The sequence below is a fragment of the Erythrolamprus reginae genome, chromosome 1, assembly GCF_031021105.1.
Source record: "Erythrolamprus reginae isolate rEryReg1 chromosome 1, rEryReg1.hap1, whole genome shotgun sequence".
In the NCBI taxonomy this organism is placed as follows: domain Eukaryota; kingdom Metazoa; phylum Chordata; class Lepidosauria; order Squamata; family Dipsadidae; genus Erythrolamprus; species Erythrolamprus reginae.
The window spans coordinates 358,388,779-358,413,647 of record NC_091950.1 but is presented as its reverse complement, the minus strand read 5'-3'; the positions used below and the strand labels follow the sequence as shown (position 1 = coordinate 358,413,647).

At 39.5% G+C, this 24,869-nt stretch overlaps 1 protein-coding gene across 1 annotated transcript; it reads left to right on the top strand.

Annotated features, from left to right (window-relative positions):
• Nucleotides 1-529: 529 nt before the first annotated feature.
• SRP9 (signal recognition particle 9) lies at nucleotides 530-16,586 on the top strand. The gene is made up of 3 exons (XM_070734336.1): nucleotides 530-807; nucleotides 3,081-3,149; nucleotides 14,134-16,586. Exons 1-3 carry the CDS (start codon nucleotides 736-738, stop codon nucleotides 14,221-14,223), a joined length of 231 nt encoding a protein of 76 aa, XP_070590437.1. The 5' UTR covers nucleotides 530-735; the 3' UTR covers nucleotides 14,224-16,586.
• The last annotated feature ends 8,283 nt before the right edge of the window (nucleotides 16,587-24,869 follow it).

Below are 24,869 nucleotides of genomic sequence, written 5' to 3'. Positions count from 1 at the left end.
CTCCAAGTAAATCAAACTTCTGTGAAATGAAACTGTCCACTTAGGAAGCAACACTGATTGAGAATCAATTTCACATGTTGTCAGCACATTCAACTTTGTACAGAGCAAAGTATTCAATGAGACTATTTCATTCATTCAGATCCAGGATGTGTTCTTTGAGGGTTCCTTTTATGTTTTTATTTTTTTGAGCAGTGTATTGAGCGGTATTGTTAAATTACAGCTTACAGGACCTAACGGGGAAATAGATCTCGAAATACTGCACAGCGAAATTTGGGAAAGTCAAAAAGCAAGACGGGGCATCTTCCCTGTCTGGCATTTACCTTCTCCTGATTGGCCAGAGCTGCCACCGGTGATCGCCTTGACTTTTCAGTCACATCGGCTTTTTGAGATTCAGATCTGCGGCAGCCACTTGAGCTTTCCTGCCCTTCCGTTTCTGCACCACGTGGGGGCGCTGTGCTCTGCTCCGCGACCGCTAAAGCTCCCGGAAGTCGGCGCTCCTCTTTGGCCGCTGTAAACACTACAGTATTTCTCCCCCTCGAACGGCAGGAAAAGGGGGAAGAGGGAGCCCTGTTTGAATAACAACCCTCCCTATTAGTGGTGACCCCTTCAGCTTACCCAATAGGAGAACCCCTTGCTTGAATGTGGGCCGTCTAAAAGCGCCATCTTACTTCTTGTTCAGAGCGCTGAGCTGTACTTTCTAGTCCGAGCGGGAAGGAGCGAGTCAGCCAGCCAGCTATGCCGCTTTATCAGGCCTGGGACGACTTCACTCGCGCCGCGGAGAAGATCTACTTGTCCGACCCTATGAAGGTACGTTGGACGTGGAGGTAATCCGAAGCGTGGCGGGTCGCTGGAGGAGAAGCCGGCGGGAATTCGCTCAAAAAGTTGAGCAGGAAGAAGGGGGGATTGGTGGGAGTTGAGTCTCTGGACTTACACGGTTTTGGGGAGGGGGGGTATTTGTTACCCATTTTAGTGTAAGCCACTAGAGCCGTTTTTCCCAACTCTGGTGGTGCCTAAATAGCAATAATTGCTGGCTTTTCTGTGGTTGGCTATACAGTTCTACAGAAGAATCATTGACTCTCCCATCTGCATCTCTGTAACTGTCTGATTCGGTTCTGCAACCCAATAAGACCGACACAGACTTCGGAGGATAATCAGAATTGCAGAAAAAAACCATTGCTGCCAATCTGCCTTCCATTGAGGACCCGTCTACTGAATGAGTCGAAAAGAGGGCTGTGGAAATATTTGCTGACCCCTCGCATCCTGGACTATAAACTGTTTTAACTCCTACCCTTAAAACGTGGCTACAGAGCATTGCACACCAAGACAACTAGACACAAGAACAGTTTTTTCCCCAAACGCCATCACTCTGCTAAACAAATAATTCCCTCAACACTGTCAGACTTTACTAAGTCTGCACTACTATTACAGTACTAGTTTTTTTCATCATTGCTATCACCCATTTCCTCCCACTTATGACTGTAACTTGTTGCTTGTGTCCTGAAGATTTTTATTAATATTGATTGTTTCCTCAATCTGGCCCTTATTTGGCCGTTATGACAATCATTAAGAGTTGTATCTCATGATTCTTGACAAATGTATCTTTTATTTTATGTATACTGAGAGCATATGCACCAAGACAAATTCCTTCTGTGTCCAATCACACTTGACCAATAAAGAATTCTATTCTATTCTATTGTTCTTTTCTATTCTATAGAAAAGCTTTAATCTTGCTCAAGGTGGAAAGATATTAATCAAAAGTTTTGATTATTAATATTTTTTGCCATGTATTACATTTAGCATTTAGACTTATATACCACTTCACAGTGCTTTACAGCCCTCTCTAAGCAGTTTATAGAGAGTAAATATATTGCCACCAACAGTCTAGATCCTCATTTTAAGCACCTTAGAAGGCTAGAATAGAATAGAATTCTTTATTGGCCCGGTGTTATTGCACACACAAGGAATTTGTCTTTGGTGCAGATGCTCTCAGTATACATAAAAGAAATATACATTTGTCAAGAATCATGAGGTACAACACTTAATGATTGTCATAGGGTATAAATAAGCAATCAGGAAATAATATTAATAAAAATCTTAAGGATACAAGCAAGTTTGCTCGTACGCAACATTTCTGCACATGTGCAGAAGAGTCCTAGGTGGGTGGAGCCTCCCATTGCCGCTACCGGTTTGCCAAACCAGAAGCAACTCACTGCTGCCCTCAGGAGATGGTAGGATTAGCTCTCTGCCCATCTAACAGTAGGACTCACTGGACTAAATTTGGAAGTAACTCTATTGGAAGTGTTATAGTAAATATATTTCAGTGATAGGAAGCCTTCCAAACTTCTAGTGTTTTTTGGTGTTTGAAGATCAATATTTCACTATTGAATTAACATACTCTTTGGTAGTGGCTGTTGCAGCGAGTTTTAGAAAACAACCTAGACAATCAGCTCCTGGATGCTTATGCAGTATTGTTTAAAGGATATCCATTTATTGGTTTTGTTCATTTCAAATGTGCCTTGGTTTCATCAGATGAAAAAGGGCTAAAGGTAAAAATGCTAAAAAAAAGGTAAAAACACCAATGTAACTAGTGTTAAGTCCCACAGGTTAGGTCCCACAGAGTTGGCCTTCTACGGGTCCCGTCAATTAAACAATGTTTAATTGACCCAGGAGAAGAGCCTTCTCTGTGGCGGCCCCAACCCTCTGGAACCAGCTCCCCCCAGATATCAGAGTTGCCCCCACCCTCCTTGCTTTTCGCAAGCTCCTTAAAACCACCTCTGTCGTCAGGCATGGGGGAATTGAAATTTTCCCTTCCCCCTAGGCTTATAGAATTTATACATGGTATGCTTGTATGTATGATTGGTTCTTTAAATTGAGGATTTTTAGATTATTTTTAATATTAGATTTGTTCACATTGTCTTTTTTATTGTTGTTAGCCGCCCCGAATCTTCGGGGATGGGTGGCATACAAATCTTATAAATAATAATAATAATAAAGTTAAGGCAGGTTTGTAAATAGCCATGTTTTTCTTTAGTTTGTGAAAGTGTATTTTTTTATAAAATGATTTTTTTGTGTCATTTCAGGTCCGAGTTGTACTCAAGTACCGACACTGTGATGGGAATCTGTGTATTAAAGTAACAGATGATATTGTTGTAAGTAAAATTTAGGTGATGTGATTTACAATTTTAAATTCTCAGAATCCAAACCAAAGTTACAATGTTGTTTTAGCAGAAAAATTGGTTGATGTATCAGCTGTTTTGCTAAATACTTATCAAAGAAGCAGTTGTGTAAACCTAGAAGCATTTAAATCATTTTTATAAGATGCAGTGTTTTTAGAGTTAGTGCTTTGGCATTTTAAAATTTTAAAACAATACCTCAGAATAAATGTGAATTTTTAGAATCCTAATATCCAAGAGTTATGTATGGTGGGCAGCCATATAAATCTTTTAAATTACCGTACATAAATTAAAAAAAACATTTACTTACTATTTCACACATAATCAAAGGATCTTTCTTGGGCCCAGCACTCTTTGACAGCTTCATAAACTATTTAGATGAGGAAGTGGAGGGGAAACTCATCAAAGTTGCAGACAACACCAATCTGGGGAAAATAGCCAATACCCCAGAAAATAGGCTCAAAATCTAGATGGATTTTGACAGACTTGAATACTGGGCCCTATTCAACAAAATGAAATTCAATGGTGAGAAAAGTAAGATTCTACATTTAGGCAACAAAAGCCATATGCCGGGAATCAAATAGGGGTTAACTGACTCAACAGTAGTAACTCTGGGAGGGATCTTGTTCCTAATGGACAATTATTTAAATATGAACCAGCAGTGTGCTTCAGCCAACAAAAAGGCTGACATATAAAGGAGATGTTGAGATTCTAGAAAGAGTCCAGAGAAGAGCAACAAAGATGATTAGGAGATTGGAGTCTAAAACATGAACAATTGTGGGAATTGGATATGTCCAGTTTAATAAAAAGGACTACTAATGACATCTTAGCGGTATCCCACTATATAAGGGGCTGGCACAAATAAGAGGGAGCTAATTTTATTCTCAAAAGCACCTGAAGACAGAACAAGAAGTGGATGCAAACTAATCAAAGAGAGAGCCAGCCTAGAAATAAGGAGAACTTTCCTAATAGAATAGTCGGTCAGTGGAATGATTTGCCTTTAGAAGCAGTGGGTACTCCATTGTTGGAGATTTTAAAGAAGAGATTGACATCCAGTTATCTGAAATGATATAGGTCAGAGATGTGAACCTTTTTTCTTTTGGGTACCAAAAGTACGCTCGTGTGAGTGCCCACACCCATTATTCAATGCCTGGGAAGGGCAAAAGCAGCCTTTCCCATTTCCCGCGGAGACCCTCAGGATGCCGTAAACAGCCTATTTCCTGACTTCTGGTGAGCCCGGTAGACCCATTTTTGCCCTCCCCAGGCAAAAATGCCCTCCCTGCTCTTTGGAGGCTCTCTGAAAGCCAAAAGCACCCTCCCAGAGCCTCCACACAAGCTAAAAACCAGCTGGTCAGCATACACAAGCTTCATGGAGCTGAGCTAGGGCAACAGCTTGTGTGCCAGCAGATATGGCTTTGTGTGCCACTGTGGCACGCATGCCATGGGTTCGCCATCTCTGATATAGGTTCTCCAGCTTGAGTAGTGGGTTGGACTAGAAGACCTCTAAGTCCCTTCCAATTTTGTTACTTATTAGGGAAGTGCAGTCTTTGTATATATTTTAGATAGGTAGGTAGCTAGGTAGCTGATTATGCTTAAATGTTGCACTAAAGTGAGGTGCTGCAAAGTCCCTGAGGGGAACAAAGTCTTCGGAGGAACTTAGAGCAACCCAGCCGTGTGGGGTCACTCACGAACGCGAATCTTAGAAAGAAAACTTGGACACATTTCTCTCTGGGTGAAATGACACAGTATTGAGCTGTGCACCTCCTTTTATTGGGGGGAATATGCTACTTGGGAATGATTATACGTACATGTCAAGTGATATACAAACATCCAATAACGTAACTCTAAGATATGACACAACTTCCGAGTCCTTCCTATCTACATATGGCACGTAACCAGTTTCTACTGAACAAATGTCTCTCATGGCCAATTTCCTGGGCCCCTTTGTTGTTAATACAGCTATCTCCTGTTTACCACAAAGCAAGGTCTTTTAGCAGTCTTCGTCCTGTTTACCCCAGGGAATGTAAATTGCGTCTTTTGATCACACAGTTCTTGTTGACACATTCTTTTATTCGAGGAGAGCCGCTGAATCGTTTTATGGCCAGTCATTTCCTAAGCAGATTCCACCAGAAGTTCAGACATATCTTATGTGATTTTTACGTACAGTCCTGTCCTGGCTAACGGAATAAAAGAGTATAAGGCATTTATGTCAGAAGTCCAGATATCAAATCCTATCCTAACATTATGCTATGGCAGCTACACTAAAGAATGATTTTTAATTAGATAGTCCTCAACTTATGACCACAACTGTTGCTAAGTTAAATATTGAGTTTTGCCCCATTTAACAACCTTTCTTGTCATAGTAGTAAAGTGAAGGCACAAATGACATTTGCATTTAAAATAGTTAAAATAGTAACACAGTCGTTACGTGAATCTGGCTTTCCCAGGTCTTTTGCTTGTCAGAAGTTCGCAAAAGGGGAATCACATAACTATTTAAAAAATAATCTGGTCTTGAGCAATTGCTTTTATATATTTTGTCCCATAATCACTGCTTCTGCTTTGTTAGGTCTTTCTATCATAACAGTTTAATTTGCATTGTAACACTATATTGCTTTATGTCCTCATGATAGGAGGATAAAGAACAAGTTATGTGTTTTAGACTTTAAAAAAACATTTTGATTGATGTGCCATCAAATCAATGTTATCTCTGGGTGATCACATGGATCTCCTCTAATCTGACTCCAACCTGGAGTCTCCCAATAGTGCACCTATTGCTGTAGTAATCAAGAGCACTTACCTTGCTCTTAGTTATCTTTTTCCCCTTTTTTCTTTCCCAATGTTACGGACATCTGAACAGAGCAAAATCTGCATAATGTATCCAAAATAGGATTGCTTGAACTTTGTTCAAATGTCATTTGTGCCTTGAGTGAGAACTATGATCCTGGCTTCTGAGTATCTTACCCAAGATTTTCATAACCACCTCTCCAAATTCTTCTCCATTGACAGCTGGTCCTTTTATTGTTAATCATCGATTCTGAAAGGCAGAAGCTATGCACCAATATCACTGTCTTAGTTGTCAATTCTAAAACTGATTGCTTATCATTTGTTGGTAGGGCCTACATTTAACTATATGCTCATTTTTTCATTGTGCTCATTGACTTCCATTACTAGAACTTCCAGATCACTTACATCTGTCAGACTAATGACAGACTAGTGCAGGTTATTGATATTTCTTGCTATCATTTTAAATGCTCATCTTCTTCCAGTCCAGCTCATTCATTTTCCACGTGTAGGTTGAATAAATAAGGAGAGAATATATAGCCTTGTCTCATTCCTTGGCAACTGTAAAATAAGTTTTTATTATGTTCTGTATAGACTCTGGCTTTCCTTCCTGTGTCAAAGTATGGGCTTTGTATGAAAAAATTGAGGTGTTTTGGGATTATCATTTTCCTAAGGACATTCTATAACTTAACATGGTTACATAGAAACATAGAAGTCTGACGGCAGAAAAAGACCTCATGGTCCATCTAGTCTGCCCTTATACTATTTTCTGTATTTTATCTTAGGATGGATATATGTTTATCCCAGGCATGTTTAAATTCAGTTACTGTGGATTTATCTACCACATCTGCTGGAAGTTTGTTCCAAGGATCTACTACTCTTTCAGTAAAATAATATTTTCTCATGTTCCTTTTGATCTTTCCCCCAACTAACTTCAGATTGTGTCCCCTTGTTCTTGTGTTCACTTTCCTATTAAAAACACTTCCCTCCTGGACCTTATTTAACCCTTTAATATATTTAAATGTTTCGATCATGTCCCCCCTTTTCCTTCTGTCCTCCAGACTATACAAATTGAGTTCATTAAGTCTTTCCTGATACGTTTTATGCTTAAGACCTTCCACCATTCTTGTAGCCTGTCTTTGGACCCGTTCAATTTTGTCAATATCTTTTTGTAGGTGAGGTCTCCAGAACTGAACACAGTATTCCAAATGTGGTCTCACCAGCATTCTATATAGTGGGATCATAATCTCCCTCTTCCTGCTTGTTATACCTCTAGCTATGCAGCCAAGCATCCTACTTGCTTTCCCTACCGCCTGACTGCACTGTTCACCCATTTTGAGACTGTCAGAAATCACTACCCCTAAATCCTTTTCTTTTGAAGTATTTGCCAACACTGAACTGCCAATACAATACTCAAATTGAGGATTCCTTTTCCCCAAGTGCATTATTTTACATTTGGAAACATTAAACTGCAGTTTCCATTGCTTAGACCATTTATCTAGTAAAGCTAAATCATTTACCATATTACAGACGCCTCCAGGAATATCAACCCTATTGCACACTTTAGAGTCATCGGCAAATAGGCAAACCTTCCCTACCAAACCTTCCCCTATGTCACTCACAAATATATTAAAAAGAATAGGACCCAGAACAGATCCTTGTGGCACACCGCTTGTAACCTGACTCTGCTCAGAATACTCGCCATTAACAATAACTCTCTGATGTCTATGCTTCAGCCAGCTGCAAATCCATTGAACTATCCAGGGATTAAGTCCAATCTTCACTAATTTATCTATCAGCTCTTTATGTGGAACCGTATCAAAGGCTTTGCTGAAGTCCAGGTAGGCAATATCCACGGCACCACCTTCATCCAACACCTTTGTGACATAGTCAAAGAAATCAATGAGATTAGTCTGACATGATTTGCCTTCAGTAAAGCCATGCTGATTTGGGTCTAATAAGTTATTGTTTTTTAGGTGCTGATTTATCCTCTTTTTGAGTAGAGTCTCCATCATTTTAACTACAACTGATGTCAAGCTAACTGGCCTGTAGTTACCAGCTTCTTCTCTACTGCCCTTCTTGTGAATAGGCACAACACTGGCCATTCTCCAATCCTCAGGAACTTCTCCTGTTAACAAGGATTGGTTAAACAAATCAGTCAGGGGGGTAGCAATGACAGATCTGAGTTCTTTAAGAACTCTGGGGTGGATGCCATCTGGACCCATTGCTTTATTTATCTTTAATCGTTCAAGTTCTTCTAAGACATCGGCTTCTAAGATCACTGGAGCTGAATCCGTACAGCTGGAAGCAATGCTATATCCCTCTATAGTATTATTTTGTAAGGTGTCTTTTGAGAAAACTGAACAGAAGTAGCTATTGAAATGGTCAGCGATCTCCTTATTCCCATTAATGCATGTATTATTCCCGGTACTAAGCTTCGTGATGCCGCAGTTTTTCTTCTTCTTATCATTAATATATCTGAAGAAGGTTTTATCCCCCTTCTTTACAGATTTGGCAATTTCTTCCTCTTTTGAGGCTTTAGCAGCATATATTATCTGTTTCGCCTCCTTCTGTCTCATTTTATATACCTCCCTATCAGCTATACTTCCAGACTCTTTATACCTCCTATAGGCAGCCTTTTTTTCATTGACTATAGCCCTTACATCATTGCTAAACCATAGCGGTTTCTTCTTCCTTTTACCTTTAGTTATTTGTCTTACATACAGTCCAGTGGCTTTTAAGATGGCCTTTTTTAATACAGTCCACTGGATGCTCGCTCCTGCCATTTTATCCCTCCCCTTTAATTCATTATCTAAATATTCTCCCATTGCATTAAAATTTGTTTTTCTGAAATCCAATACTTTGGTTGCATTATAGGCTTGCTCACAATGAGTTTTTACATCAAACCACAAACATAGATGGTCACTGCAACCTAAATTTTCTCCCACCTTGACATCTGAAACCCAATTCCCATTCGTAAAAACTAAATCTAGAATATTCTCCCCTCTAGTTGGTGTCTTAACCAGCTGTGCCAGAGCTGCTCCTGTAAAGGCCTCTACTATATTCTTCCTTTTGCATGTAAGGGCACTGGGGATATTCCAGTCAACATCAGGCATGTTGAAATCACCCATAACCACAATATCTCCCTTTACTGCCATTTGGGTAATTTCATCCACCATCTTGTTGTCATATTCCTCGGATTGCCCTGGAGGCCTATAGATCACCCCAATTCTAATGACATAACCTTCTTTATTTTGCATGCAAATCCAGAGAGTCTCTAGATCTTGACACGTATTTTGAATTAGTGTTGTTTTTAGACTTTCTTTAATATAAATGGCTACTCCACCTCCCCTTCTCTCTATTCTATCCTTCCTATACAGTGTATATCCTGGTATGGATATTTCCCATTCATTAGAATCCTTAAACCATGTCTCAGTTATGGCAACCAGGTCCAAATTATCTCTAGATATTATGGCCATTAATTCACAGAGCTTGTTGCTCAAGCTTCGAGCATTTGTGCACATTACCCGAAGAACATTATTTTCGTTATTAGTTTGCCCCTTATCATCAACAACTACATCTATATTATTTGCAGCTCCCTTTTCATAAGCTTCCAAAAACTGCTTTATCCTCATTGGTCGGGGACAGAAATCACCCACATCAGTTACATCTCTGTCCCCTTTACCTAGTTTAAATGCCTGTCCAAAAAAGTTCTGAATTCCTCACCGAGCACCTGGGTACCTCTGTATGATGGATGCAAACCATCCCTCTTAAACAACTCCCTATTAGACCACCTACTGACATCATGACTTACATAGCCAAAACCTTCAGCTTTACACCACTGCCTTAACCACACATTAAACTCTCTGATACACGTTGTTTTATCCTCTTGGCCACAAACCGGTAACACCTCTGAGAAAGTCACTGAATCAGTTATTTTACCCAGCTCCACACTTAGACATTGAAAATCTCTTTTTACTACATTAACATTTCTCTGGGACAAATCATTTGTGCCAAGATGCACCACCACATCAACGTTATTACCTTTACTCACAGTCTTAACAATGTTTGTAATCCGCCTCCTGTCCCTGCTGGCAGTGGCCCCTGGGAGACACCTCAGCACCTTAACCACATCCTTGCTCTGTCCCAAATCAACACCTCTAACGGTCGAATCACCCACAAGAAAATGTGTCCTCTTTTTATTTCTACTAACTGTACTTGATGGTTTGGTGACATTTACGACAACTTCCCCTTTGAACATCCCCTCATTCTCTGCCTGAGGGACCTTGCTAATATCTCCAACATCCTTACTATTTAAATCCGCAAGAACACTATAGGAATTCGATACAGAGAGACCAAAATTGCTATGTTTTTGCTCAACTGCACGCAATCTTCCTGAACCGACAGTTGTCCACACAGCCCTCCTCCTCGGGGGGCGCTGTGGAAGTGGAGGCTGGACACATGGCTGCATTACAGCACGTGGCTGGGACAATCTTTCCACTTCTGACTGCAAGCTACAAACTAAGGACTGCAATCTAGAGATCTCGCCATCTAACCTAGATGTCCTTATGCAAAGAGGGCAGTACCCCAAGTTCCACAAGGTGCTACGGAAGACAACAGCCAAACAAATGTTACACTGCACCAAGCCAGTCATCTTAACAATGTATTGAAATACAAGTACTTAGCAGGAAAATCAACAACCCCTCTTGCTACCAAACTTTGCTGATTTTGGTTTATAGTTACGGCGCGCGGGCCACTACCTTCCTCTCCTTCTCTGTGATCTGAAGTGCAAATTAAAATGGCTTTTTCCTGCCTTTTATACTTCCCAGTCTAATCCTGCCCCAGCCTAATCTGATTGGTCTGTGTTTGAAAACAAACTGCTAATAAAATTGTCTGTAACAGCCAGTTATAAATGCCCCTTCTCCTTGAATTCAAAAAATGCAAATGCAAAAAGTAAACAGCACTACCTTCCTCTCCTTCTCTGTGATCTGAAGTGCAAATTAAAATGGCTTTTTCCTGCCTTTTATACTTCCCAGTCTAATCCTGCCCCAGCCTAATCTGATTGGTCTGTGTTTGAAAACAAACTGCTAATAAAATTGTCTGTAACAGCCAGTTATAAATGCCCCTTCTCCTTGAATTCAAAAAATGCAAATGCAAAAAGTAAACAGCACTACCTTCCTCTCCTTCTCTGTGATCTGAAGTGCAAATTAAAATGGCTTTTTCCTGCCTTTTATACTTCCCAGTCTAATCCTGCCCCAGCCTAATCTGATTGGTCTGTGTTTGAAAACAAACTGCTAATAAAATTGTCTGTAACAGCCAGTTATAAATGCCCCTTCTCCTTGAATTCAAAAAATGCAAATGCAAAAAGTAAACAGCACTACCTTCCTCTCCTTCTCTGTGATCTGAAGTGCAAATTAAAATGGCTTTTTCCTGCCTTTTATACTTCCCAGTCTAATCCTGCCCCAGCCTAATCTGATTACATAATTGGTTAAATGGTTACATAATTGAAGGCCTTCCTATAATCAGTAAAGCATATATGGACTTATTTTTGGTATTAGTTGGCTTTTTCAATTAACTAGGATGCATCAACAATGACATCTTTTCTTCCTCTTTATTGTTCTTTTCTAAAACCAGCTTCATCATTCCACATTTCCATGGCTATAATCTGCAGAGAAAGTTAGTTTGCTAACTTATGATACTGTATGATAGTTTGCACATTCTGTTAAGTCTTCTTTGATTGCGATATGTAGACTAAGCTCCAATGGGGTTGTGTCGGTCTCCAGATTTGCTGGTATAGTTGAGTTACAACTGTTTTGTCTTCTGTTGCTTGTTACATTTCTATAGGTAATCCATCAATACCTGTAGCCTTCTCCCTTAGTAATGACTAAGTGTGATCATCTAATTTCATTTGGTTGTACTAAGAATTCATGTGAACAGGGAGTATCTTCTTAAGTCTCTCGATTGTCTCAAATATGTACAGAATTTCAGTACTGTATACAGTAATCCCCAAATTGACAGTTGTAAATTGAGCTTGGCAATTATAGTTATAAATTGTGATGATCAGAAAGTGGATCACCACGTGACGAGAAACGATTCTATAATCTTTTTCATGGTGGCTGTTATGGAAACTCTGCAGTCATTAAGCAAATGCTGCAGTAGTTCATGGTTTGTTATGGATCAGTTTTTGCTGGAAATGGGAAGCAAATACTGGTTTCCAACAAAAATATTGAAAATCGCAATCATATGGCCACTGGACATTGCAAACTTCTGCCCAAAATGTGATCATGTGGGAAGGGGAGATGATGTTGGAACTTTGTCATAAATAGCTTTTTGGGTGGAAGGGCTGTCAGAACTTCAAATGGTTGTTAAGTGACCAGTTGTAAATCAAGGACTTCCTGTATTTCTCCTGTGTCTTCTCTGAACATGTTACTACCTATCCATTGATAACCTTAAGCATATCAGTTTGAGATAGGAATCTTCTGAGTTTGAGGATTTTTTGGAAGAGTTTTCTTACTTATCCCATTACTGTTTAAATCTTTAGTATCTTTATATATGTCATTTATAATACGGTTCTTGCTTTTAGAAACAATAGTTGTCTGAAATTGTTAAATATGTTCTTGAAATCTTTGATATTCTTGGCTTTAACTTTGCTTCTTTGCCTCTGCCATTTATTATGATATCCATTTTAATTTCTTCTGGGTTTTTTTTTGTTCTTGACAATTTTTTTCACATTAACGCATTTATTTCATTTTGTTGAAATTCCGAGTGGTTTACAATAAGATTTAATTCCACAGTTCCTCTGGTTGCTAGTCGTTGAGGTTCAGGGTTTTAAAATGATTCCTGATGTTCTCCTCAAAAAAGGCTCGGAATATTTTTAAGGCCATAATATAGAAAATGGTTGGCTTTATTCATCTGGCATGCTGAATGCAATCAAACATGAGAGCTTATCACACAGCCCTGGATCATCAATCACTTTTCATTGTTTATCCAGCTGGTTTTTATTTTTGACAAAGTACAGGAGAGCTTTTATCATTGCTTTTTCCAGTATAGTATTGAGATGGTGCTTTTGCTAAATACAGTGGTACCTCAAGATACAAACCCCTCGTCTTACGAACAACTCGTGCTACGAACCCGGGGTTCAGAAAAATTTTGCCTCTTCTTACGAACTTTTTTCGAGTTACGAACCGGCGTTTAGAGACTGCTGGGAAGCCGCGCGGCTGTTTTAAAAGGTGACAGCCGGGTGGCGGGGCTTCCCAGAAGCCTCCCGAACGGCGGTTCGTAACTCGAACAAAGTACGTAAGAAGAGGCAAAATTTTTCTGAACCCCGGGTTCGGTTCGGGAGGTTGCTGGGAAGCCCCCCAGCCCGGCTGTCACCTTTTAAAACAGCCGTGACGCTTCCCAGCTGTCTCCCGAAGCCGAACGCGGAAGTTCGGCTTTGGCATTCGGCGTTCGGAGACAGCTGGGAAGCCGCGCGGCTGTTTTAAAAGGTCGCAGCTGGGGGGTGCTGGGAAGCCCCCCAGGCTGGCTGCGACCTTTTAAAACAGCCGCGCCGCTTCCCAGCTGTCTCCTGAAGCCGAACGCCAAAGCCGAACTTCCGCGTTCGGCTTCAGGAGACAGCTGGGAAGCGGCGCGGCTGTTTTAAAAGGTCGCAGCCGGCCTGGGGGGCTTCCCAGCACCCACCCCAAACCCGGCTTCGGGGGGGTGCTGGGAAGCCCCCCAGGCCGGCTGTCACCTTTTAAAACAGCTGCGCCGCTTCCCAGCAGTCACCGAAAGCCATTTTTTTGCGGGGGGTTTTTGGTTGCACGGATTAATTGACTTTACATTGTTTCCTATGGGAAACAATGTTTCGTCTTACGAACCTTTCGTCATACGAACCTCCTCCTTGCACCAATTAAGTTCGTATCATGAGGTATTACTGTAGTTCTTCCTACATTGCTGTTGTCCAAAAAGGTTCCTCTTGGGGTGGGGTGGGGTGGGGGAGATCTTAATGGGTAACCCTGCTGGGAAAATGTGGTCTTCACATAATCCTGGTATTCTTTGTGTATCTCTCCCAGAAACATTCCCCCACTGCCACTATGAAACAGCATAACAGGTCTCACTCTTTGTGTGTGTGTCTGTGTTTAAAATTATGTTCAGATAAACCCTGATGAGTCTTTTCCCTGTGCTTTTTTTCTTTCAGTGTCTACTCTATAAGACAGATCAGGCTCAAGATGTAAAGAAAATTGAGAAATTCCACAGTCAATTAATGAGACTGATGGTAGCCAAATAATCCTGCAACGTTGCCATGGAAACAGACTGAATATCTGGAAATAAAATGAATGTTCCAGTCACGTATCACAGGAGGAATGTATCTGTTGGATTTGGGCATATTTGAAATGGACACACAATGGCATCAAGTGGACTATTAAAACTGAGTTTTGTAAGGGTTTGGGGGCTCCACTTCATAGTTGCTGGTAGATTATATGCTTTCATTGAAAGCTTCCATTTATTTTTCTTTCAATTTGAGTGAGGAAATATATATGTTCTTTCCTGGATTTTTTAAAGGTTAAATTATACTCAGCCAGATTTATAAATTCTTTTCTTAAATCTTTAGGACATTGCCTAAAAATGGAAGGAGTTCTCTGATGGGTTGAAGAATGCTGTTATATAGAAGGGGGGTTGTGGAATTTTATGTTCTGCTAAATTAGCAAATGTATGATCTTTATATATTGATGTATTTAGTTGACAAATAACATCTGATAAAATGTTCTGGGGAAAAAAGGATGCTTGTGAATTAATTCATTCGTCTAGACTTAAAGATTCAGAACTAATTCTTGCTTCATAACCATATAAACTGAAAAAAACATGTTCTATTTGTTATGTTCTATTTGAATGCTAAAAACAGCTATTTTTGTATTTAAGATTGCTGGCAAAGCCAACTTCAGGGAGATGGGCAGCATACAAGTTTGATGAATAAATAATTCAAACTGGCTTTGATTTTGAATGATAGAAAGGACTAAAGATGCACAGAACATTTGATCTTGAACTGCTCCAGCTGTAAAATTTCAGGAGTCATCACACTTCTAGTATAAAACCGAAACACTTTTACAGCTCTTGAAACACTTGTGATTCACACTTGAATGATATATTTTGAAAAATACCATGTTAAAATGGTTTGCAACCAAATGATTTATTTATTTTATTTATTTATTGGATTTGTATGCCGCCCCTCTCCGTGGACTCGGGGCGGCTAACAACAGTGATAAAACAAAATGTGACAATGCAATAGTAAAACAATTAAAAACCCTTATTATAAAACCAAATATACATACAAAGCATACCATGCATAAATTGTAAAGGCCTAAGGGGGAAAGAATCTCAATTCCCCCATGCCTGACGGCAGAGGTGGGTTTTAAGAAGCTTACGAAAGGCGAGGAGGGTGGGGGCAATTCTAATCTCTGGAGGGAGTTGGTTCCACAGGGTCGGGGCCACCACAGAGAAGGCTCTTCCCCTGGGTCCCGCCAGCTGACATTGTTTAGTCGATGGGACCCGAAGAAGGCCAACTCTGTGGGACCTAACTGGTCGCTGGGATTCATGCGGCAGAAGGCGGTCCTGGAGATATTCTGGTCCGATGCCATGAAGGGCTTTATAGGTCATAACCAACACTTTGAATTGTGACCAGAAACTGATCGGCAACCAATGTAGACTGCAGAGTGTTGGTGTAACATGGGCATACCTGGGGAAGCCCATGATTGCTCTCGCAGCTGCATTCTGCACGATCTGAAGTTTCCGAACACTTTTCAAAGGTAGCCCCATGTAGAGAGTGTTACAGTAGTCGAACCTTGAGGTGATGAGGGCATGAGTGACTGTGAGCAGTGAGTCCCAGTACAAATAGGGCCACAACTGGTGCACCAGGCGAACCTGGGCAAACGCCCTCGCCACAGCTGAAAAATGGTTCTCTAATGTAAGCTGTGGATCAAGGATTTTTGTTAACTCCATATTCACACATATATTACTGCATATACCATACAAACATTTCCATAACATATATTATGTCTTTCTAGTCAATTTCTATTCAATCTATTCTTTATACCGATAAAATTATTAGTCTATATTCATATTTCTTTTTCTTACTCCCCTCCTACTCTCTTCCATCTACCTTCTTATATCCTCTCCTTCCTTTCTTCCTTTCCCTCTCCACCCCACCTCTACCTTCCTCTACCTACTTCCTCTCTCTCCCTCTAAACCTTATTTATTTAGTTATTTTATTTTGTCACATACGTATTGGTTGCATACAAAGATATATTTACAGTATATACATGATACTAGTAAAAGGGAAACATTAGAACAAGGGATGGAAGGCACTGTGGTGCACTTATGCACGCCCCCTACTGACCTCTTAGGAATCGGGAGAGGTCAACAGTGGATCTAAGGGTAAAGTTTTGGGGATTAGGTGATGATACTACAGAGTATTAAACTTTTATGAATGAATGTTAATGGAAGTATTTAAAATTAGAATTTTTAAGGATTGTTTTTTATGTATATTAATTGGTTTGTTTTACTTCTGTCTCTTTGTATATGCTCTGAGCTGCCCCGAGTCCTCGGAGAGGGGTGGCATACAAATCCAATTAAACTTAAACTATGCTAACCTAATATATTACTAACTTATTATATTCTTATAGTATCCTCTTATAATATGTTTGCCCCTTTTAAAGTATTCATCATCATTATTTTTTAATTGTGGTATACACTTTTACCCTAATACCACCCTTCTCTTACATTCAAATTTTGTCATCTGGGTTAAAACATTCCTTTATCACTCTTAACTTTTAAATTTGTGCTCATTTAACTACATTTCTATAATTAGCTATAACTACAATTTCTATCATTAGAAATTGCAGTCAAACCAAGCAGGGGGTTCTTAAGAATTACATTTCCCAGACTTCTTTAGATTGAAGCTTCCGTTCCACGCCTTGACCCCGCCGGGCTTGGGTTGGAGATGCTGGAGGGGTCGAGATGATCACGGAGTTTTTACAGAGCCTCTCACTTTGTAATGACAATTTAAGCCTTCCGTATGTCGTACGTCTCTCTCTTATGTTTTGATTCCTTCCTCACTGACAACACTCACACCGCTCGCCCACAGCTTAAGCACCCGATGGTGGACATGAGCTTCGTATCTTGCTCAGGCAACTTGACATCACTTACGATAAGCCACACCCCCAGAACCCACAGAAAAGTTTGGCCAAGTCTTCTAGCGTTCAACCTCGCTGCTTCTCACCGTCTTCTCATGTTTGCTCTGTGCATGAGCGAGAGAAGGAGTGAGTAGAAGGGGAGGGGCCAATCAGTGGTGCAATTTTCTGGTTCTCCAAACTGCACATAATCACAGCCACCGATTCTATAGAACCTGCCGAAGCCTGATGAATTTCACCCCTGCATCAAGGCATGATGTGTGGAATTTACTTTCCCCTTTCCAAGACTGTTGACTAATTAAATAGTTGTGGTTCTCACATTTTTTTCTGCCTCGTGCTACTAAGGACAATTTCAGAGGCCAAGCTAAATCCATTTTTATGTATAACATTCAGGGAACTGATAGGGTACATTCAAAGACTGAAATAGAATATGTGAATAGTATTGAGCTTTTTCTATTGTGTATATCTTAAATTACAGAGGTTTTTGTTCTTGAATTCAGCTTATGGCAATGGAAACAGTCTTGGAAAGGGGAGTCTTCGGAGAGGGGCGGCATACAAATGTAATAAATTGAATTGAATTCTCCTCCATGTGTTTTTATACCTACCGTCTGAAGATGATTTTCTCAATTTTGGCAACTTTAGGATACCTGGTGTTCTGTCAGGCTCTCTGGTAGAATCCTCCCAAAAATTCACAGGTACAAATTTCAGACACACAGACGTTTGAAAATTCAAAACAATGCTCTTTATAATGAAAATTTACTTAAACCAAGCCCTCTTTTTTGTATAGCAAAGAGCACTCGTCTCCAAACAAATTGGTAATTTGTACAAATCCCTTATCAGTTCTGTGATACTTAGATTGCAGCTGTGAGGCAATTCACAGTCCTTCTTCTTTCACAAAGTTTAGTTTAGCCGCACTTGAATGGACTGGATCGTAATTCTCAGTATCCCAAACTTCTGTCCACCATTTCAGATTATCCCAAAGGTGCTTTTTCAAATGGTAACTGAACTGTCTTTTTTTTTTTCATTGAAGATGTTTCGCTTCTCGTGCAAAAACCTTTTCAGTTCTGAACTGAAGTAGCTTCTTGGATGAGAAGTAAAAAAACAAAGAAAATCCAGTTGCCTTTTGAAAACGCACCTTTGGGACATACAATCTCCATAGTCATTGCAGATTATTATTATTATTATTATTATTATTATTATTATTATTATTATTAATTAGATTTGTATGCCACCTCTCTCCGAAGACTCGGGGCAGCTCACAACAACAATAAACAATGCAATACAAATCCAATAATTAAAACTATAGCTAAAAACCTACTATCCAAAAACTACCCAATCATAACCACACATAAATCTTACTAGCCAAAAGGGGTTACATCAATTACCCATGCCTGGCAACATAGATAGGTCTTCAGAGTCTTGCAAGGCAAGGAGGGTGGAGGCAGTTCGAATCTCCGGGGGGAGTTGATTCCAGAGGGCCGGGACCACCACAGAGAAGGCTCTTTCCCTGGATCCCACCAGACGACATTGTTTAGATCCAGAGAAAGCCAACTCTGTGGGACCTAATCGGCCGCTGGGATTCATGCGACAGAAGGCAGTCCCGTAGGTATTCTGGCCCAATGCCATGTAGGGCTTTATAGGTCATTACCAACACTTTGAATTGTGTCCGGAAACTAATCGGTAACCAGTGCAGGCCATGGAGTGTTGATGAAACATGGGCGTATCTAGGGAGGCCCATGATTGCTCTCATGGCCGCATTCTGCACGATCTGAAGTTTCCGAACACTCTTCAGAAGTAGCCCCATGTAGAGAGCGTTGCAGTAGTCGAACCTCGAGGTGATGAGGGCATGAGTGACTGTGAGCAGAGACTCCTTGTCCAAATATGACTATTATAGTCAGATCCCTGAGAATGTCAGGTGGGGAAGGTTTTCTGTTACTATCGCTTCCATTTCTTTGAATACAAATTAACCAAAAACCAACTTCCATGTGAGCTTTTTTATAAGCCATAGCACATAAATCAATACCACCCCCACTCCCCCCAAAATTGACATCTTCTTTTGCTACTCACATTCTTTTCTCTCTCAATGTTCTACTCACATTCTTTTCTCTCTCTTATTAACCTGTGGATCATAAGGTTCAAGATTTAATAATTGTGTAGCCTAATATAAAGGAAGCTTTATAATATATACTTCTTCAATATCTCTTGAGATTATTGTGTTACATTTTGTCCTTTTTTCTTCTTCACTTTTCTATTAACAGAGAAAAAGGTCTTCAAAATCCCTTCTATCTGCTGTTTACTCCTAAATTACTGTAGTTGTGATAATAACATTTGGATACAGGTATAATAGAGTATTTGGTCTTATAGCATGATACTGTTTTCTATCAATTCATAGATTGAATTGATATGTGTAATAGAATTTACAACACCAGAAATATTACTCTCAATTGATTTTGCAATATTTCTAGCACACCTCATTTATATTGGAATCTAGATGGAATGTAACAAAGAAAAAGCAAGCAACATTTTAAAGTATGCAAAATTAAAATAATAACCACACCCTCCATATTCAAGTCAACAATAAACATCACAGGTGACCTTGAAATTGAAATAACTAAATGGATAGGCCGAAATTATTCCACTAAGTGTGGAAGGAAATGTGCATTAATTTTAGAGGAGCCTTTTAGGACATGTTCACTCTTAATATCATGTTTTTTCTACTTAGGTTTTTCCCCCCCACTTGGATATTGAAAAGAATTCCTAACATCATCTGTTATGCAATGGTTAATGTATCTGCTTTAATATACAGTACATGCATCAGTGTCTCCTGCGTATATACAGAAGGAACTTTGATCACCTGCTGTAACCGCAACATTGCTATTTTTTGTACACACACACTAACAGAGGCCACTGATTCAAAACTAGGGAAATATAGATACCTTCTATGGCCACACACAAAGAGGCTGGAAAGAATTCCAGAAGTCATGCTTGCATGTATTCCCTGTGTGACTTGGTATTCCTTTCTACTGAATAGAATACTGGAAACAAATGAATCAAAAGTCCTCACTAGTCTGTCTATAAGCATAATAATACTAAAAACTGAACAGAGTGGGATCAAGCTATGTTAACGAGAAGCCAGCAAGCAAAACAGAACAAGATCTTACTGGCAAAGGCCAGGCATGAAGGAGTACAGTATATTTCATATGTCAACAGAAAAGAGTGGCAGATATAGGAGTATATCAGAATTTTTATTTTTTCATGAGCTATTAAATGCAGGCACTTTTATCCAAGATCAAACAGTCCTTGGTTCAAAGAGCAGTGCTGTGTATGGAATGGAAGAAGTTAGTCTTACCACCTCTTCTCAGTGTAATCCACTTCACTGAGTTGTTGTTAAGACATAATTTTGGAAGAACAATGTACAGTGGTACCTCTACCTAAGAACGCCTCTACTTACAAACTTTTCTAGATAAGAACCGGGTGTTCAAGGTTTTTTTGCCTCTTCTCAAGAACCATTTTCACTTACAAACCCGAGCCTCCGAAACTGTAACCGGAAAAGGCAGAGAGAAGCCTCCTTGGGGCGTCTCTAGCAATCTCCTGGGAGGAAACAGGGCCTCCACCCTCCCTGTGGTTTCCCCAATCGCATGCATTATTTGCTTTTACATTGATTCCTATGGGAAAAATTGCTTCTTCTTACAAACTTTTCTACTTAAGAACCTGGTCACGGAACAAATTCAGTTCATAAATAGAGGTACCACTGTACTTCACTCTGTGGATGAAGGGCAAAATAAATAGACTTTGTAATGGATTGCATGAGCTAAAGTACTAGAACTGAATCAATGGGCAAAACTAATCTGAATTTGTAAATTCCATTAAATGGAAACTTTAGCTAATTTCATCCAAATCCATGACTTTTCAATTACAACCCTTCCTTCCTTCCCTTCCTTCTTTTTTTTTTAATTGATTAAATCCTCAAGAGTAATTCAAACAAAGGCGGCTACCTTTTAGAAAGCTCAGAACATGTTATTGGACATACACAATTACTTCAGTGAACAGGCCCCTACATGCTGCTCTTAATTCTTCTCATCATTTTGCTGTAACAATTGGCACATGATATTGCATTAAATTTAACATCAAACAAATAATAAGAGTGTTGGCATTTTCCAGCAATATTCATTGTATTGTTTTCCTTGTTGTGAGCTGCTCCGAGTCCTCGGAGAGGGGCGGCATACAAATCTAATAAATAATAATAATCATCATCATCATCATCAACATCATCTTCCCATGACACATAGCAAGGAGGCTTTAAAAAGAGTTTAGATATTGCATGAGTTCTATGAAGACACATCAATGAGCCCACTCAATAGGTCCGGCCTTCAGTTTGTATGTTTGTCAAGTTCATTTTGTTCACTGGTTTTCTGAATATATTGTTCATTTATGTGATTACTATGTGCAGTGCTAGCTTACATAGGGCCACATTGATAGAAAACAAGACATATTAAAAAAGAAAATAATTTTGGTTTTTCGCTTTCTAGCTTCCCCTACTAGGTGGAACTAATTTTCTCCTTTCACTTTTCTCTCCTTTCTTGGGAAAACATTGAGTTCTGTTATGAATGTCTTGAATAGCAGTATTTTAAAAAGGAGGGGGGAATCAATCCATCAAATAAAATGCTGTAGATAACATTCAACCCAAGGAAAGGGCCTAGGAGACACTAATTCCTCAAGGAGAAATGCTGGTTAGGTTTCTGGCCTTCCTATTGACTGGCAGCCTTCCAGTAACCAGAATGTTGTTAGCCGCCCCGAGTCTACGGAGAGGGGCGGCATACAAATCCAATAGATAGGTAGGTAGGTAGGTAGGTAGGTAGGTAGGTAGGTAGATAGATAGATAGATAGATAGATAGATAGATAGATAGATAGATAGATAGATAGATAGATAGATAGATATTGAGACCTGAGAGCAAAAATAAGGGAGATAATCAGAGCTGAAAATGGCAAAATAGATATGTTTGAGAAGGGGGTCAAGCTAGAGAGTTTAACTCTTGAGGTAGAATAGAATAGAATAGAATAGAATAGAATAGAGTTTTATGGGCCAAGTGGGATTGGACACACAAGGAATTTGTCTTGGTGCATATGCTCTCAGCGTACATAAAAGAAAAAGATACATTTGTCAAGAATCATGTGGTACAACACTTAATGATTGTCATAGGGGTCAAATAAGCAATGAAGAAACAATCAATATATAAGTGTATATGAGAAGAAGAGGTTTTATTTGTATGGATATGGGAACGAGGGACCATTTTCTGTGGGGGGGAAAAATCAAGCTCTTTTTAAAAAATGTGAAAGGAACAGTACAGGAGGACACTATGCCATGATCAAAGTTAAAGTTTTCAGGGTCAGGTTTTAAGAAAATGATCCACAATAACATTGGATATATTTTCTCCTTTTTATTATTTATTTTTTTTGGGGGGGAGAGGCAGTGTATCATAAAAAGCAAGCACATAACATACATCTGTCTGGAACCCATACCACATCTCAGACATCAACACCCTTGAAAATGTCCAAAGATATTTCACCAGAAGAGCCCTTCACTCCTCCACTCGAAACAGAATATCCTACGAAAATAGACTAACAGTCCTGGGCCTAGAAAGCCTAGAACTACGGCGCCTAAAACACGATTTGAATATTGCCCACAAGATCATATGCTGCAACGTCCTACCGGTCAATGACTACTTCAGCTTCAACCGCATCAACACAAGAGCACGCAACAGATTCAAACTTAATACGAACCGCTCCAAACTTGACGGTAAAAAATATGATTTCAACTATCGAGTTATCGAAGCGTGGAACTCATTGCCGGACTCAATTGTGTCAACCCCAAACCCCCAACATTTCTCCCTTAGACTCTCCACGATTGACCTCTCCAGGTTCCTAAGAGGCCAGTAAGGGGCGTACATAAGTGCACTGGTGTGCCTTTCGTCCCCTATCCAATTGTCTTTCCTTTCTCTCACTTATCATATATATTTTCTTTCTTTCATATATCCTCTCCTCTAAGTTCACTTTACCCTTATATATATTACTACATGTCTATTTTTCTTCCTATGTTTTTGTGTATTGGACAAATGAATAAATGAATAAATAAATGAATAAATAAATACATGCCCACATTAAACCCCAAAATACACTAAGGCAGAAGCTTGTCCACCCCAAGGATAAAACACCCAGACACAAACTAAGCAATATGATATATGCAATACAATGCAGGGAGATATGCAGATTTATACTTTGGAGAAACAAAACAATCACTTCATGAACACATGGCACAACATAGGAGAAGAAACCCATCCAGAGGAGATTCAGCAATCCATCTGCATTTGAAAAACAAAAGTCACCCTTATTATGAAAAAAACAAAAAGTTAATGATTTGGTGTTAATGCCTCATTTTACTGCAACAGAGCAAGTCGTAAGTCAATGTTTCTTTTTCTTTTCTTTCTCCCCATCATTTTCCTATTTACTTTCGTATTTTGTATCTTACTTGATTTTTATAACTCAATAAAAATGTTAAACAGAAAAACAAAGGTCACTTTTTTTTTTGAAGACAGCAAAGTTCACATTCTGGAGAGAGAGGACTTCCAGAATGCAAGAAGGATCAAAGGGGTCATCTACCTAAATATGAAATATTGTCTCAACAGAGGGGAAGGAACACAATATCACCTATCTTCTGTTTATAAGACAGTCCTTTCAGCAGTTCCAAGAAGGTTCAATACCCATTTGCACTATTCAGGGGACCCTCAGGGCACAGAAAAATCTCCCAGTGGCCTCAATGGCTTTCAATTGCAAGGAATATAAAGCCTTCCATTCTCCACCATTCTGTCAGAATTGAAGATGATGTAAAACATCTTCAAGGAAAAAAACAAATTCTAGCTGCCTTTTAAAAAAGCACCTTTGAGACAACCATGAACTGGATGACTGAGACTCTGTAGACACCCAAAAAGCTTTGTCCTTTGCATCCAGGTGGAAGACTCCATGGCACCACATTTATTGGGGGGGGGGGTACATGACAACAGCAACTGAGCAGAAAGACTTGCATAGAGTTCCTTGGGTCAGCCAATTTCCAAATAACCAGGGTACTCCAAATTTCTCTGGAAGAGAGGTGGGAGAAAGGGCCTACAGTTGGTGATTTCCATGTGGAAAATGGAACTACCTTCCTTTTTTTATTAATGTATTATTAATAATACATCCTGGTCTTCGGAGAGGGGCGGCATACAAATCTAATATATTATTATTATTATTATTATTATTATTATTATTATTATTAATAATAATAGTTGCTCCAATCTGGGACCAAATCTGTTGTGTTACATCTCTTGTTACATTTCCTGCAGTGAACAGCAAAAGCAAGCTGAAGTTCTTGTTTAATTAACCTTTTAGCTCGAGTTCTCAAATTTGCTAGCACAGACTTTTCTTAAGCTGTCTAAAGTGCAAGCTGGCCATATTTTGACCATGAGTGCAAAAAAAGAGTAAAAACAAATAGTTGGTATTCTTTAAAACAGTAAAAAATGTGGTATTGTGAGTATTTTAAACCATTTGTGTTTTTAGCATCTGTGCCTGAACTTTGCCATACTCTGTTTGCCAGTCAATGGAGTTAGATGGAGTTCTTTACACAGAACTTTATTCTATTTCATACTTTTCCCCAATACAAGAGTTTCCTCCTCTTGTTCTCTCTGTTGTCAACATTCCCTTCTTTGTTATCTTT

Coding starts and splice junctions, on each gene's coding strand:
- SRP9 (XM_070734336.1), top strand. CDS start 736: ATGCCGCTTTATCAGGCCTGGGACGACTTCACTCGCGCCGCGGAGAAG. Junction 808..3,080: donor ACTTGTCCGACCCTATGAAG/GTACGTTGGACG, acceptor GTGTCATTTCAG/GTCCGAGTTGTACTCAAGTA. Junction 3,150..14,133: donor AAGTAACAGATGATATTGTT/GTAAGTAAAATT, acceptor TTTTTCTTTCAG/TGTCTACTCTATAAGACAGA.